The sequence below is a fragment of the Prionailurus bengalensis genome, chromosome E1, assembly GCF_016509475.1.
Source record: "Prionailurus bengalensis isolate Pbe53 chromosome E1, Fcat_Pben_1.1_paternal_pri, whole genome shotgun sequence".
NCBI classification, from domain to species: Eukaryota; Metazoa; Chordata; class Mammalia; order Carnivora; family Felidae; genus Prionailurus; species Prionailurus bengalensis.
Genome location: NC_057347.1, coordinates 41,962,282 through 41,977,075, shown reverse-complemented (window position 1 = coordinate 41,977,075; position 14,794 = coordinate 41,962,282). Strand labels below are relative to the sequence as shown.

Here is a 14,794-nt window from a genome sequence, read left to right as displayed (position 1 = left end):
GTTTCTGCTTGCGTAGGGCCGGTTGCGCATTGGTCTCTGCGAGCATGCGCGTGTGTACACACACACCCCCGCTGTTACTACAGTCCCCCTGCACCTAGAACGCACTCCATTCATTGCGGACACAGCCGAGCCCTCCGGGCCTGACTCATCCTGCCCCCTCCCACGGCCCCGTCCCTCCCAGCCTCTTACCTCAATGCTACTCTGGCGTGACTCATCCCTTCCCCCCACCCCCCTATCTCCTGGGAGGTGGAGATGGTGAAGGCTGGAGTGCCTCCTGTCCCTGGTGGGAGGAGATGGGGGAAGGGGGAGGTTTGGAAGAGAAGGACTGGAACAGGGGCCCCTTTGGGGGGCCCGGGACATTTGCCCTCACTTGCGTCTCACACTCCCTCCCACTCTCCTCCTGCCCAGGTGTTCTCAGATGCCCAGCAGCTGCAGCCCCTTCAGGTGTATCAGGCACCCCTCAGCCTGGCCACTGTGCCCCACCAGGCCCTGGGCCGCACCCAGTCCTCACCTGCTGCCCCTGGGGGCATGAAGAGCCCCCCAGACCAGCCCACCAAGCACCTCTTCACCACAGGTGAGCCCCACCCCCGCCAGCTGTCCTTCCACCGCGTGCCAGGGTGCCTGTGCATCGTGTCTAGCCTCGTGCGACCCGCTGAGAGACCACCTATTTCTCGCACCATGGCCGCATAAGCCCTTGGGGCCCTGGGTGAAGAGAGCTCACTGTCTCAGTTGGTCCCTGCCCTTCTAGCTTCCTGTCCTCCTCCCTGTGGGGTCAAAAGTGAGGCCTCAGTCCATTCCAGAAAGCTTTCCCACATGAAGCTGCCCTATGCTGGGCTCTGAGGGGGCACAGTTGCCTGGGGATGGTCCTGCCTCACCAGTGGGGTGTGGGGGCTGGGGGAACAGCACACGGGCTGTGACAGAAGGGGGAAAGGTGGATGTGCCCTGAAGGGAGTAGCGTGTTGAGAGCATGATGTGCAGAAATGAAAACCAGTGGCGGGGGTTGGGGGTCGCCTGGGTGGCTCAGTCAGTTAAGCGTCTGACTCTTGATTTCAGCTCAGGTCTGTGATCTCACCTGAGATCCAGCCCCGCATCAGACTGTGCGCTGACCGCGCAGAGCCTGCTTGGGATTCTCTCCCTCTGTCTCTCTTCTCTCCAAATAAATACATAAACATTCAGGGGCAGGCTGGTCGAGGCTTGAGGAGCAGGGGGGGCTTTTGACGGGCGGTAATGGGAAAAAGGAACCTCGGGAGGAGAGGAGAGGGGCCGGTGTGTGGGAAGGCGGCTGGGGTGGGGCCGGGGTGGCCGTGGGGAGGTACTGGGGCCAGGGCTGACTGGGGAGAGCTTGGTGAGCTCTGCCAGGGATGGCAGTGGCTAGGCTGCCGTGGCCCAGAGCGGTGCTGGCTGACGGGTATGTCTCCGGTCCAGGTGTGGTCTACGACACGTTCATGCTGAAGCATCAGTGCATGTGCGGGAACACACACGTGCACCCTGAGCATGCTGGCCGGATCCAGAGCATCTGGTCTCGGCTGCAGGAGACAGGCCTGCTTAGCAAGTGTGAGGTGAGGGAGCCTCTCCTTCTTCCAGTTCCCTACCACCCCCCACCACCCCCCCCCCCGCCGCCCAAACCCAGCCAAGGCCTTTGTGTCTCTGTGTCCATGAGGCCTCTCTCTGTGTCTTCCTCATTTTTCTCTCAACCCCTGACCTCAGGGTCAGTCCCTTCAGCCACCTCTCGGTTCCTTCCCTCATAGCGCATTTTGCCGAGCGGGGGCGGTCCCGGACTGGGGTACATGGGGGGCCAGGGCATACCGTAAAACCTGGGATTGTGAGGAACTTGTTCTGCGAGTGTTCCACAAGACGCCTCTAATCAATTTGAACTTGATAAACAAGCGATGTCTTGCAATACGAGCGGTACGGGACGCCGAACGTCACATGATCACCACTGAGCCAATGGTTCTTGAAATTCGCTTTGATATACAAGTGCTTTGGATTATAAGCATGTTCCCGGAACAAAGTATGTTCCCAAAGCAAGGTCTTACGGTACTCTCTCAAAATCCTCTGGATCTCTTAAGGCTAGAAAGCAGCTTCGTGTGTCCCGGGCGGTAGGACAGAGAGAGGGTCTGGGCATCAGGGAGAGCTGGGCCTTCGGTGCATCCCCTCACTGGCCTCTTCTGTGCTCCCCGTACAGCGGATCCGGGGTCGCAAAGCCACACTGGACGAGATCCAGACGGTGCACTCCGAATACCACACCCTGCTCTATGGGACCAGCCCCCTCAACCGACAGAAGCTTGACAGCAAGAAGCTGCTTGGTGAGCCAGCAGGCATGGGGCAGGCTGTGTGCGCTGCCCTGGGGGATAGGGAGCTGTCAGCGTAGGCAAGTGGGTCCCAGTGGGCACAGATCATACCCTTGGCCGAGGTGGCACAGCCGCCACATTGCACACCTCCAGGGGGGCGCCATTCACATAGACCACCGTGTGGGTGGGGTGCATTGCAGGAGGGTGGAGGGTGGCAGGTCAGGCTTAGTGATGGGGGAGGGCTTTGCTCGTCTCCCTAATCGATCCACGCCCCTTTTTCCCTGCCGTCTGCCCCAGAGGTAAGGTGTTCCCGCCTGAGGACAGGGGACAGACCTCTCCCAACTGGCGTGGGGTGCAGAGGCCTGTCCTGTGCTTGGGTCTGGCCGCCTTTTTTTGGTGCTGGAGCTCACTGCCCTCTGGAGGCCCCAGCCTGTAGCCTTGGCACTTGAGGCAACTTCCAGAGTAGCTTTGTCCCTCTTCCTTGCAGGCCCCATCAGCCAGAAGATGTATGCCATGCTGCCTTGTGGGGGCATTGGGGTGAGTAGGGCACCTGCCAGTAGGGATGGATGGGCGGCACTCCCAGCTCTTGCCCCCCACCCCCCTTTCCCGCCCACCATGGCCGCTGGCCCACTGTCCAGGTGCCCACCCCCATTCTTGCCCTCCCCCTGCAGGGGGCACGCTGAAGCCTGCTCTCCTGCCCCCGCAGGTGGACAGTGACACTGTGTGGAACGAGATGCACTCCTCCAGTGCTGTGCGCATGGCAGTGGGCTGCCTGGTAGAGCTGGCTTTCAAGGTGGCAGCAGGAGAGCTCAAGGTGAGTGTGTGCCTGGGGCCTCGGCATCACGTGGCCTGGTCCTGCATCCTCAGGGGTAGAGGACGGGGGCAGCCTTGGTTTTCCCCTGAGCAAGCAGGCAACCTTAACTCTCAGGTGCCAGAGTGGGGGGGAGGTGATGGCTCCCGGGCCAGCCGGGGGGGTGAGTGGTAAAGAGGGACTGGCAAAGAGGCACTAATATCTGATGCTCTCGTGGGTCTCTTGAGATCAGAGGTGGTGTCTACTTGCCCACGTGGCCTGCGGCTGTGTTCTTAGTGTGTGGGATACATGTTTTTGACCTGTGTTCTCTTCCCTGCCTGGTTTGTGCTTCTCTCCTCTGCGTCCACCACTTCTGTGGCCACCTTGCCTGTCTATCTGTCGTCCCCGTCCCCCTGTCTGCACCTCTTCAGAATGGATTTGCCATCATCCGGCCCCCAGGACACCACGCAGAGGAATCCACAGCCATGTGAGTGCCACACCCGCCCTGCCCTAGACCCGCTGCCCTCCTCCCTTCCCCTCTCCCTCTCAGCTGAGCCGATGTGTATCTTTTGCTCATGCAGCAAACAGTCTGCTAAAGCTGACCTCCCCCATCCTTTTCTCCCCCCACCCACCAGGGGATTCTGCTTCTTCAACTCTGTAGCCATCACAGCCAAACTCCTACAGCAGAAGCTGAACGTGGGCAAGGTTCTCATCGTGGACTGGGTAGGCAGGGGGCTGGTGGGACCAGGGTCAGCCTTCAGGAAGGCACCCCCCCCCCAACACTGCCACCTATTCCTTAGGTGCCCACACTGCTGCTGGGCCTGATGACTTACCTTGTATCTTCCTGCTGGAGCATCAGCCCAGCCCTCCCATTCCCATGGGCCTCCCTCCTTGCTAAGAGAGACTCAAAAGTGGCCTGAGCCCCAGTCCACCTTGGCCCTGACCTTGTAGCCTCAAGCAACCAAGATTTTCTACCGTGAACAGTGTAGACTGTTGCCACCGTTGCTAGAGGTACTCTTGACTGGGGTTGGCTGTGTGCCAGGACACACGGTACTGCTCATGGTTCGTATCGAGTGGTAGGAGTTAGGATGTGCATTTCTATAAATGGAGAGACACTGAGCTGTTGGGTGAAATAGCCGACCAAAGTCACAGAGTTTGGGATGTTGGCACTGTGCTTCGGATGAGACCTTTTGGCCCCAGCACTTCTGCTCTTGCTCCTGGGCACCACTTCTCAAACCCCGCCTCTCACGGCAGAGGGAAAGGCACCCGCCACTCCCCATAACTGGGAAGTAGCCAGGAGCAGTGCTCATCAAAGATGAGGACGCTTTGAAGCCCAACTTTGTCTTAAAAACTCAACGTAAGTTGGGTCCTTCGGAGTGTATCTGCTTTCGGTTCCTTACTAACCTTAAGGTTTCCCTCCACGCTGTTGAGGACAATGGTGCAGGGCGACCCGCCGTATTCGTCCCACGGCTTTGTATCTCTTCTGTACCGTGCCATGTTCTGGCCCACAGACCCTGGGTAGAGAAGTGTGGGGCGATACTGTTGCGGACAGAACACGCTGCCTCGCACCCCCAGAGTTCACCATAGGGTGGAGGTGGGGAGCAAGTGGAATTTTGACCATTGGGCCCGAGACTGGGCCTTCTTTCTGACGCTCCCACCTCTGCCGTCTAGGACATTCACCACGGCAATGGCACCCAACAAGCGTTTTACAATGACCCGTCTGTGCTCTACATCTCCCTGCATCGCTATGACAACGGGAACTTCTTTCCAGGCTCTGGGGCTCCTGAAGAGGTACAGTTCCTGGGTTCAATCAAATATGGGGCCCCTTGGGGAGGTAGCAGAATGGGACCTAGCAGGGAGCCAGGGAGGCCTGTGGTGGTGCTGATATCCAGGGAGTCCGGGCTTCTAGCGGGAGGACCACGCAGGCCAACTGTCCCTCCACCAAGAGCAGCAGTGATTGGAGTAAGGGCTGGAATCAGGGCTGAGGGCGGGGCCGATGTCTGGGATCCCCAGGCAGTGAGAATAACCCCTCCCCACCACGCTGCCAGGTTGGCGGAGGGCCAGGTGTGGGGTACAATGTGAACGTGGCATGGACGGGAGGTGTGGATCCCCCCATCGGAGATGTGGAGTACCTAACGGCCTTCAGGTGGGCACTGAGAAGGGCCAAGGGCAGGGTGGGAGCCCCCTGGGCCCTGCCATGGGAGGGGCAGAAGGCACTCAGGTTGGTGTGGGTGAGGGGTCTTGTCTCGGAGGGGGGAACACAGAGTGAGGGGAGGCCTGGCCTAGCCACCTGCCAGGGTCAGCTTGGGCCCTCCCTTTGCAGGACAGTGGTGATGCCCATTGCCCACGAGTTCTCACCTGACGTGGTCCTGGTCTCTGCCGGGTTTGATGCTGTTGAGGGACACCTGTCTCCACTGGGTGGCTACTCTGTCACCGCCAGATGTGAGCTGCTGGGGGATCGAGGGAGGGCGTGGAGCAGGAATAGACTGGCGTTGCGGAGGTTGGGAGGAGGAAAGCGGAGGGGCAGGTCCAAGACGTGGAATCATCTTGGCAGGGGCTTCCCACTCCCTCTGCCAGCCTTGGCCTTGGGGCGGAGGGCAGGCATGTGGGTGTGGGGTAACAGAGGGTAGATCTCCTCCCAGTCACAGGGGTGGGACTTGTTGATCCCTATGTTTCGGTGGTGCTCCTTATGACATAATTGGAATTTCTTTTAGCCCACTCGTTCTGTTTTGTCTTTATTTATTAAGATTTTTAAAAAGTTTATTTATTTAAGCAATCTCTACACCCAATGTGGGTCTCAAACTCATGACCCTGAGATCAAGAGCCGCATGCTCCACCGACTGAGCCAGTCAGGCTCCCCTGTTCTCTTTTGCCTTTAACGGAGCATTTAGTCCGTTGACATTGAATTTTATCGCGGATATATATCTGGGTTTAAATCTACTATTTTATTTTGTACTGTTTGTTCCGCCTCTCACGTTGCTTTTTCTCTCCTTTCTTATCTTCTCTTGAATTTTTTTTTTTTTTTCCAAACCATTTTGGTTTCCTCACTTCGCCCATCCCTAAAGGTTTTGGCCACTTAACCAGGCAGCTGATGACGCTGGCAGGGGGCCGGGTGGTGCTGGCCCTGGAGGGAGGCCACGACTTGACCGCCATCTGTGATGCCTCTGAGGCCTGTGTCTCAGCCCTGCTCAGCGTGGAGGTAAGGGATGCAGGGAGGCACTGGGGGAAGTGGACTAGTAAGCCAGGGGGTGAGGGCCCAGGGAGAGGCCAGTAAGGGAGGGCCCCTTTCCTGATTAAGCAGCACTGAGCGCCCTTGAGAAGGTTTTCCTGGGTTCCAAAGACACCCGGTGGCTAGGGAGGGCTTTCTGACTCAGGGTTCCTCCTGGGTTCCTCACGGTTCCTTTCTGCTGTTTACCCTTGTCACGGGAGATGGTTGGGGCTGAATGGGGTGCTCAGAGGGCCAGGCACCGCCACGCCCTCCCCACCATAAGCCGTACGCCTTCTCTTCTTTCCCTTGCCAGCTGCAGCCCTTGGACGAGGCAGTCTTGCAACAAAAGCCCAACATCAACGCAGTGGCCACGCTAGAGAAAGTCATCGAGATCCAGAGTGCGTGGGGACAAGGCAGAGAGGCTCAGACCTCGGCTTGCCAAAGGGGCAGAAGCTTGTGGGCCTGCCAGGGCTGGGGATGTAGTATGCTTTCTGTCCTCCCTGATCCCCGTCTACCCCTCGTCCACAGGCAAACACTGGAGCTGCGTACAGAGGTTCGCTGCTGGTCTAGGCCGTTCCCTGCGGGAGGCCCAGGCAGGGGAGACGGAGGAGGCTGAGACTGTGAGCGCCATGGCCTTGCTGTCGGTGGGGGCCGAGCAGGCCCAGGCTGCTGCAGCCCGGGAGCACAGCCCCAGGTAAGGTTCCTCCTGACCTCTGCCCTCACCCAAGCCGGTGCCCCCACCTCAATGCCCCTCCCTGTGCTTGTTCCCACAGGCCAGCAGAGGAGCCCATGGAACAGGAGCCTGCCCTGTGACACCCTGGCCCCCGTCCCTCTGGGCTTCATCATTGTGATTTTGTTTATTTTTTCTATTAAAAACAAAAAGTCACACATTCAACAACGTGTGCTGTGTGGGTCTCTCAGCCTCGCCCCCCCGCCCCCTGCTCCTCTAAGCCGCCTCAGGCCTCCTGCCCAACTCCCCCCAGCAAGACCCACGTCTCCACTCTAGAAGTTTGCTCCCCCTGAAAGGTACGGGGGTACCCTTTCCAGCCTCACCTCCATGCTGTGTCCCGTACCCGCTTCTCTGCATTCTGTCCTTTTCCACCTCGGAGACTGGGCCGGCTTAAAGTGGGTGTGGGGCCCAGATAGTACCTTCTAGTTTTGGAGTCTCGCTAAGTGAGGAGGGAACAGTAAGTTTGGTGCCTTGGCTTCAGCTAACTGGGGGAAATGCCTTAATTTCACCCTCCTCCCCTCTCCAACCTCACGGGAAGATCCGGAAGGTTGCTCTATAGTCTAAGATACAGAGTGGAGGGGAGGTGGGCGCCCACCCCACGATTCCCCACCCTTTTCCCTCTTTGTTGTCCTCACCATCTCTGCATAGACCCCTTCTCCTCCTCCTTTCTCCTGGCCTCAGCACCGGGGGAAGACTTGTGCCCTAGGATGTGGGCCTGTGGTCTGTGGGCAGGGCTGTCTGGCCTCATACTCCTCAGGACCTCTTTGCCCTTCCCAGGGGTTGGAGAGGGTCAAAGTGTGTGGGGAGGGATGGGGCTGGACTCCTGGGTTCGGAGGGACCAGGAGGAGTCTTAGAACCAGGCTTGCTCTCAGCCTTACTCTGTGGGCTTCCCTGCCCCTCTGCTGGCACAGCCTGGGGACGGGGAGGTGGTCCCTGCAAGGGCCGGGGGTGGTGGAGCCTCCAGGCTGGTGAGAGCCCCCTTGCTGTTCAGGACCAGATTTCCCCAGCTATCCAGTGGTCACTGGCCCACCTCCCTTCTGGGGCCTTTTACGTTGAAGCCTGGGGATGGTGAGAGTGGGGTTTCTAGAAGGGGGCAGGGCCAGAACCCAGGAGTCTGCCCTCACCTGTAGCTTCCCTTCCTCCTGGGCTGCCTCTCCTGGCCACTAGCCCAAGGGAGCTAAGACCAGGAGGGGCTGGGGGCCCGCAAGGCCTAGGGAATGCCGTCTAGCCTGTAGGAAACCAAAGATGGGAAGTGGCTCCTAGGGGGCTGCGTCTTCCTCGGTCCTCCTGTCAACACCACATACACTTCTTTTCTGCCCCATCCCGAGGGCCCCCCCGCCCCGTCTGTTTACATATTATCCTAACGGGGGCCTGAGTAGGGTTGAGGGAGCCAGGGGAGGGGCAGGAGCCCCACCACCACTGGTTCGTTGCGTGCTTGTGTCCTGTGTGTTGTTAGTGTATTCTAGATCCTCCTGGGGGATGTGGATGGGGCTAGGCCCAATGTACCAGGCCTCTCCATGCCGAGCCCCAGCTCCAGGCCCTTCTCTCTCTCCCATGGCTGGTCTGGTTCTCATGTAAACCCACTCCTTGCTTTGTCTCCCTGGATATGGATTTCAGTTAAGTATTTTGTAATCTGTTAAACTGTGTGTCCTTATGTAAATAAACTTGTTTCTGGCAGTGCCTTCTGGGGCTGATGTCTCTCTTCTCTGGGCTTCCAAATGGAGTAGAGGTTCCCATTCCCCACCCTGGCCAAAAAAACGGCTCTTCTTCTTTTCTCCAGCCCCTGGACTGGCCAATTTAGGAAACAGGAGGCTGGGGTGGGAGGGAGTAGAGTCTCTGTCCTGTAGATTAAAGACAAGGTGTCACTGAATGTAGCCATAGCATCTCATGGGACCTCTCTTGTGGCCTAGCCGATGATGCTGGGCCCAGGCTGAGGGTCTCTGGAAACAAGCGTTGTGGGGGGAGGGGGAGTGTACAACAGGTGGCCTGGCAAGGGTCTCACTTGCACACACACAGGCAAGTTCAACGGAAATGTACGCATAGGCAAAAAAGAAATCCAGATGTATTCAAGGGCTTTTATTGGGGCCTCTGTGAACCCCTCACAGTGTTACAGGACCCCACTGGTCTTGATGTTGCCTTTACTCTCCGGGGACTCAGGGGAAGGCAAAAGGACCAACATTTTCGGGAGAAAGAAGGCCCTTTGGGGTGAAGACCAGATGCTGGAGAAGTGGGAGACTGAGGATGACCAGGGCCTGTGGGAGCTGGAAGGGGATGGGGGCTGCCTCCTGGAGTGGGGAGGGAGGTCACAGATCACGGAGCGTTGGCTTTGGGGGGGGGGCGGGGCAAGTGGCAATAGGAGGCACTTGAAGTCAGGAAGAGCGGATGGGTGGTATTTCCTGGGCACTGAACGTGTGCACCACCCAGGGCACAAGGGCCAGGACGAGGCATGGCCAGAGGGTGTACTTGAGGAAATTGAAGATATAGAAAAGGCTGATCTGAGGTGGGTAGCCCAGCCAGTCCAGGGGGCCCAGCAGCCCCACGGCCAGCACAAGACAGACTATCTTCTGGCCATGTCCCAGGTATGCTCGCCGTACCTGGGCATAGCAGGGAGAGTGCAGGGCAATGCCCAGACCCAGGGCGGCCCCTGAGTCACGGCTCAGGGAGGCAAAGGGCCGGCTATCCAAGTGCACCCACTCAGGCCGCTCACACCACTTGGAGGCCAGACTGATGGACCTGTGGGGGAGGAGGGGGTCTTTGCAGGAGAGACCTCCCCCCTCTGGAACCTAGAGGGCCAATGGCTCTCAGCCCCTTTGGAGTCTACCCCCATGTTGTGCTGTGACCCCAGGAGAGTCTGTGTGAACAGGTCACATGGTCCTTTTTGGCTACAACAAACCAGGGACCCACCGGGCTGGGTACGGGTGAGGCAGAACGGGCTCCGGCCTGCCCAAACTTCAAAGCAGGACTTACCAAGAAAGATCCAGGCCCAGTGTAAAAAGGGTCCAATAGATGAGGCTGGCACCCAGCAAGAGGGCCAGCGAGGTCAATCCATAGAAGCTTAGCTCCCGCTCCATGGGTACCCGGGGGGCCATCAGCCAGCCCAGCGCAGCACCTGGGGAAGTAAGGTGACAGCAGCTTCAGGGAGTTTGGGGGATATGAGCCCCCTGAGCTGAAGGGCAGCTTGGCAGAATAGACAGGTATAAAAGGGCCTTGGGGTCAGCTATACGATGGGAGGATCCTATACGGGTCCTCCCACTGCCAGTGGCACCCCGTAGGCCCACCATGTTGCCCCAGTTGCTCACCAGTTATTAGGCCAGCCAGCACCTGGTGGGGGAAATGTGCTAAGAGGAAGACCCGGGACAGGCCGACCGCCAGTAGGAAGGTGCAGTAAGCCAGACTAGGTATCACCCTCACCCAGCGGCTACAAAGAAGAAAAGCAAATGGTTCAGGGGGTGTCCACACACAGCTTGGCTTCCCTCAGCACCCAAGCACTTCCTGGTTTGACCAAATGCCCCCAGGGTCCCCAGAACTCCAGCTCCCAGGCTGCCCTGCTGCTGCGTTTTTTGGGTCCAGGGCACCGTCACCCCTGTCCTCCTTGGTAGGCAATGCCCATCCGCTCTTCCTGACTTCAAGTGCCTCCTATTGCCACTTGCCCCGCCCCCCCCAAAGCCAACGTGTACCTGTGGGCCCGAGTGGCCACCTGGGAAGAGATGGCCGTCATTATGGGCCAGAGCGCTGCTCCTGTGATCATGCAATGTCCAGAAGGGCTGCCTGCCGGAGGATCCAGAAGATTGAGGTGAGAGGATGAGAGTGGAACCCAGGAGCCCCTGGCAATAGCTGAACCCCGTTGCCCACCCCCTGCATTGGTCCATGGCTCGCTCTGCCCTGAAGCCTTCTTCACCCCTGCCTGAGGCCACTGCTCTCGGCTTCTGTTTTGTCTCTCGGATCTACTCGAAACAAGGTGGGCAGCTGGGACTCTAGCATGGGTGCCCTCCTCTGGAATTCAAATCATTCTTCCTGGGGTTTTTTTAGTTCTCTGGGTCAGTAACTGAGAGGCTGGGCCACCCTGGCTGAAAAGTACTCTGAGACACTCACTGAACCCTAACCACACTGGGACAGGGAGATTTGGGGCTTCCCACCTGGACCAGTTTCACAAGAAGCAGGGAACTGGTGGACCTGGGCTGGGGCCTGGCTGTAGTAGCCAGACTCATGGACCCACCAAAAGGGCCTGTCTCCAAACAGAAGCCTAGAAGAGAACAGACAGAAAATGACATTATATGCGCACGCAGCCAGGAGAACAGGCGGGAGCAGAAGGATCCCCGGGAGTACTCTGGAGGGCCTGCAGGGTGGAGTCGGAAAGGGAGTCCAAGTCTGTGCATTACCTTGCCATGAGTTTTCACCTTGGAACAGAAGAACACATGCTATTTTTAAAGAAGTGATAAGGAGGAAAGAGATCTTGTGTGTGTGTGTGTGTGTGTGTGTGTGTGTGCGCGCGCGCGCACATGCACGCTCTGAAATGCTCTGAAATGCTCACTAGTCCCGCTGCAGGGCCAGCTCTGCTCTTCCCATTCCTAGAGAGCCCAGGACTTGACTCTTTCTGTTGTTCCCAGACTCCCCACTGACCCTCCTGAATCGTCCTCTCTCCAGTTCCCAAACTCCAGTCTGAATTACCTACACGTGAACTCCTTGGGTGAGACTCTCTTGTTGGAGAACGGGAGTGGGAAATGGACAGAGGAGGCTGAGAAAGAATAAAGAGGACAAAAAGCTCAAAGTCCCCTGGCTGGTGACTTCACTGGACCCTGGGAAACCACATCCTGAAGAGGCGAGGCTGCTGTGGCCAGAAAGAGGAAAGGCAGGAGAGCAGAAAGATGCTGCTGGGGAGGGAGACAAAAGGCACCTGCCTCTCCTCACCACTAGGTTCGCAAGCCAGGTGCTCAAAACACACTTAGGAAATGAATAGGAGCTTTGTCACTTGTTTGGGGGGGGGGGGGGGGCATTGAGAATGTCTACCCAAGGGAGTGGTCTGTCCTGTCGGGAACAGTAGAGGGGGAGGCTTATACGGACTCTGAGCGGGGAGACAGCACAAAGCAAAGGGCAATTAGGCAAGAAGGAAATGAGTAGACAGCTGTTTTTCCATTTTCAGGAGAAATGAAGCCTTTGCAGGGAAGAGTGGGAGGGAAGGTAATTCCTATTTTGTTTTTCAGCAAAGTCATTCCAGCCCATTCAAGTGTCTCCTATGAACTCCCTTCCCTCCCCCAGGCAGCAGAGGTTGAGGGGAGGGGAGGCACAGCTCCCCGCTGCACCCAAGAGAGACCTGGTGGCACAAAGAGATAAGGCCTGGGGGCCCCACCCACTTGCCTGGGATTCCTGGCTTCTAAGTCTGTGTGAAGTCTACCAGTGAATGAAGGAGAGAAGGAAGAAAAGTGTTCCCTGGAAGGCAGTGCTTTTCAAGTCTTACTATGCACTGCAATCACCTGAGGTCCCTGTTAAAATGCAGATTCTGATTCAGAAGCTCTGGCCTGGGGCCTGAGATCTTGCATTTCTAGCAAGTTTTCAAAGTGCTTCCTATGCTGCTGGTCATGGTCTGGGGAAACATACCTTAAATTTTGAGCCCTCTGTCCTTAGCTGCTAGTGTAAAGCCTGGCACAAAGCATGCTTCTTAACAACTATATCAAATGAATGAATAGATGAATGAAAGAGTGAGCTGACAAGCAGGACCTTTTGCTACTTAAGTCACCACAGATGCTTCTTAAATACAGATTCCCAACCCCTTCCCTTAAATTTCTAAGTCAGTATGTCTGCGGTGGGATGAGGTATTTGCATTTTAAATATTGCATTGCACCCCTTAGGTGATTTCTCCCATCAGGCCTGTTTGAGAAACACTGGTCTCATGAGTAAGATGGGGACTCTTAGGTCTGAGTCCAAAATGCATGAAGATGCTCAAAGGAAAAGTCAGGGGTAGGGGTGAAGAGATCTTAAGGCCATGGGTTCAGTGGGGCGGGGTGGTGGGGGAGGTTCGAGCCTTTGAGGCACCTGCTGAGGGAGATCAGGGCTTGCCCAGGACTCAGGGCCTTTGGGGGGTGGGGGACCAGGACGCCGAGGGCTTCGGTGTCTCACCACTTGAAGACGAGGTTGAGCCACTCGGTGATGAGGCTGATCCAGAGCACTGCGATGCCCACGCGGCGGGAGGCGTAGTAGGCCGCGGGGAAGTAGAACAGAAAGAGGCTCTTGGGATCGCCCAGAAAGGTGACCCAGAGCCACACGTTTTCCAGCCAAGGCAGCTGGTTCTGCAGCGCCTCGGCCATTGCGATGCCCGCGCCCAGCGTGGACTCCATGGCGACCGAGGGACCCGCCGGGCGGGGGGTTGCTCTATGGTGGAAGCCGAGGAGTGTCGGAGACGCGTCGGAGACGCCTCGGAGACGAGGACGCTGCTCTCCCCGCTGCCGTCCAAAAGCCCACCTTTCGGAGCCCTAGGCCCCGCCCCCTGCCAGCGGCCGGCACAAGCCCCGCCCCTCCCCCGTCCCCCCCTCCCCTCCCCCGGTAGTCCCTGACTCGCGCGAGCCCGGCCTCTAGCCGGTACCGTTTCCTCTAGTGTTCCACCCGGGTCTTCCTTTCTACTGGGCAGCGCAGGGGACAAATCTTTGCGAAGGCGTTTCCGCAAAGCCCCACGTGGCTGCTGTTGCCGGCACGTGGGCATTGGGCGCAGAGTCGGCTCCCGCTGCTGTTCCGGGTCAAGGGAAGGACTAACCTGCGGGTGGGCGACGTGCCCAGGGTTCTTGCTTTGCTGCTGCGAAGATGGATGTGTAATCTCCAAGGTCAGGATTCCTTCCAGACCAGACCTCTTTTCTTCAGTATCGCTGCCCTCCAAAGATATTCTGAGATTTCTTGGAGAGAGCGCTACGGAGACTCCTCCGAGGAGCCAGGCATCTCCGGTCGGCGCTGAAGCGGGGCTCTACATTTTCAGACACCGCTAATCGGCCCTTGCCTTTCTCCCCCAGCCCAAGAATCTCCCGCCCGAATTCGTCCGCTATTGATTTGGAAGCTGACAGATAAGCCTCTTGATTCTGAGGCGTCTAACCTAAACGCTTGCGAATTCTTACACATAGCAAGCAGTCCAAGTCTCACTTCCACTTCTAAGCTTGCCTTACCTCCCTCCTTGCCTTCCAAAACCCCGCTGGGCAGGTAAACTATGAGGTAGTAGCTGGGTTGGTATGGGAAGAGGAAGGGCACACACCCACGGCAAAATCTGGAATAATCCTCTCTAGGAACACACACGAAATAGAATCCTCACCTATTCTAGGTGAGGTCCTGCCTAGAGGCAGAGTTGGGGTGGGAGGAGACTGTTGAGTGGCTCCCCAGTTCCTTCCCACCTCAAGCAACTTTGTTCTTGGAGAGTTTTCTGCTGGGTGAATGAAAATGAGAATGTAAATATGGTTCTTCTTGGGTAGAAATTAATTTCACTAATTGAAAAGGTGTGGGGAACGGAAGCTGGATATAAACGTCACTTCACTCCCTTGCTGTTTTTCATTTGCCCCAAGGAGAAAGCCTACATTTTCTAGGTCTTTGAAAGTTTGCTCAGGTTCTAGCCAGACAACCTTTACCAGCCTACCCCCACAACTCCATTTCATAATATTTCTGAGCTACTTTATGTTCCTTGAAATCCACAGGCTCTGTCTCCTTTTAGAGATCTTGCCTGTCCTTCAGGTCTCAGATTTTTTCACTTTCTCCAAGAAGCTTTTCCTAACAGTACCTGGCAGTCATATATATGAAAACTATAA

At 57.3% G+C, this 14,794-nt stretch overlaps 2 protein-coding genes across 9 annotated transcripts in view; one reads left to right on the top strand and one right to left on the bottom strand.

Annotated features, from left to right (window-relative positions):
- Window positions 1-8,699, top strand: part of HDAC5 (histone deacetylase 5) — a 38,334-nt gene extending 29,635 nt beyond the window's left edge. For 3 of the 7 annotated variants that reach the window (XM_043584669.1, XM_043584671.1, XM_043584670.1), the window contains 14 exons: window positions 409-574; window positions 1,426-1,559; window positions 2,186-2,306; window positions 2,779-2,828; window positions 2,998-3,105; window positions 3,513-3,568; window positions 3,717-3,804; window positions 4,753-4,872; window positions 5,130-5,227; window positions 5,405-5,523; window positions 6,147-6,280; window positions 6,603-6,687; window positions 6,818-6,983; window positions 7,063-8,699. In XM_043584669.1, the coding sequence (XP_043440604.1) occupies window positions 409-574; window positions 1,426-1,559; window positions 2,186-2,306; window positions 2,779-2,828; window positions 2,998-3,105; window positions 3,513-3,568; window positions 3,717-3,804; window positions 4,753-4,872; window positions 5,130-5,227; window positions 5,405-5,523; window positions 6,147-6,280; window positions 6,603-6,687; window positions 6,818-6,983; window positions 7,063-7,102 (1,485 nt within the window). In that variant the 3' untranslated portion in view covers window positions 7,103-8,699. Of the gene's footprint in view, window positions 1-408; window positions 575-1,425; window positions 1,560-2,185; window positions 2,307-2,778; window positions 2,829-2,997; window positions 3,106-3,512; window positions 3,569-3,716; window positions 3,805-4,752; window positions 4,873-5,129; window positions 5,524-6,146; window positions 6,281-6,602; window positions 6,688-6,817; window positions 6,988-7,062 lie in introns of those variants that run through there. The other 4 variants (XM_043584666.1, XM_043584664.1, XM_043584667.1 and 1 more) reach the window with 2 other exon arrangements.
- A 381-nt stretch (window positions 8,700-9,080) lies between these two features.
- G6PC3 (glucose-6-phosphatase catalytic subunit 3) lies at window positions 9,081-13,515 on the bottom strand. Of its 2 annotated transcripts, XM_043584672.1 has the most exons (6): window positions 13,134-13,512; window positions 11,156-11,262; window positions 10,697-10,787; window positions 10,319-10,437; window positions 9,987-10,128; window positions 9,081-9,752 (listed from the first exon to the last, which is right to left on the bottom strand). In XM_043584672.1, exons 1-6 carry the CDS (start codon window positions 13,349-13,351, stop codon window positions 9,389-9,391), a joined length of 1,041 nt encoding a protein of 346 aa, XP_043440607.1. In that variant the 5' UTR covers window positions 13,352-13,512; the 3' UTR covers window positions 9,081-9,388. The 2 variants fall into 2 exon arrangements, with proteins under 2 accessions (XP_043440607.1, XP_043440608.1); XM_043584673.1 differs by lacking the exon at window positions 10,319-10,437 and having other exon boundaries at window positions 13,134-13,515.
- Between the last annotated feature and the right edge of the window lie 1,279 nt (window positions 13,516-14,794).

What these genes read in the sequence shown, in the direction of transcription:
- G6PC3 (XM_043584672.1), bottom strand. Translation starts at nt 13,351, where the DNA reads ATGGAGTCCACGCTGGGCGCGGGCATCGCAATGGCCGAGGCGCTGCAG. An exon ending in TTCTTGTGAAACTGGTCCAG is followed by an intron (nt 10,788 to 11,155) that starts GTGGGAAGCCCC and finishes ATCCTCCGGCAG; the next exon opens with GCAGCCCTTCTGGACATTGC. An exon ending in CTGGGCCTGGATCTTTCTTG is followed by an intron (nt 9,753 to 9,986) that starts GTAAGTCCTGCT and finishes CCTCCCCCACAG; the next exon opens with GTCCATCAGTCTGGCCTCCA.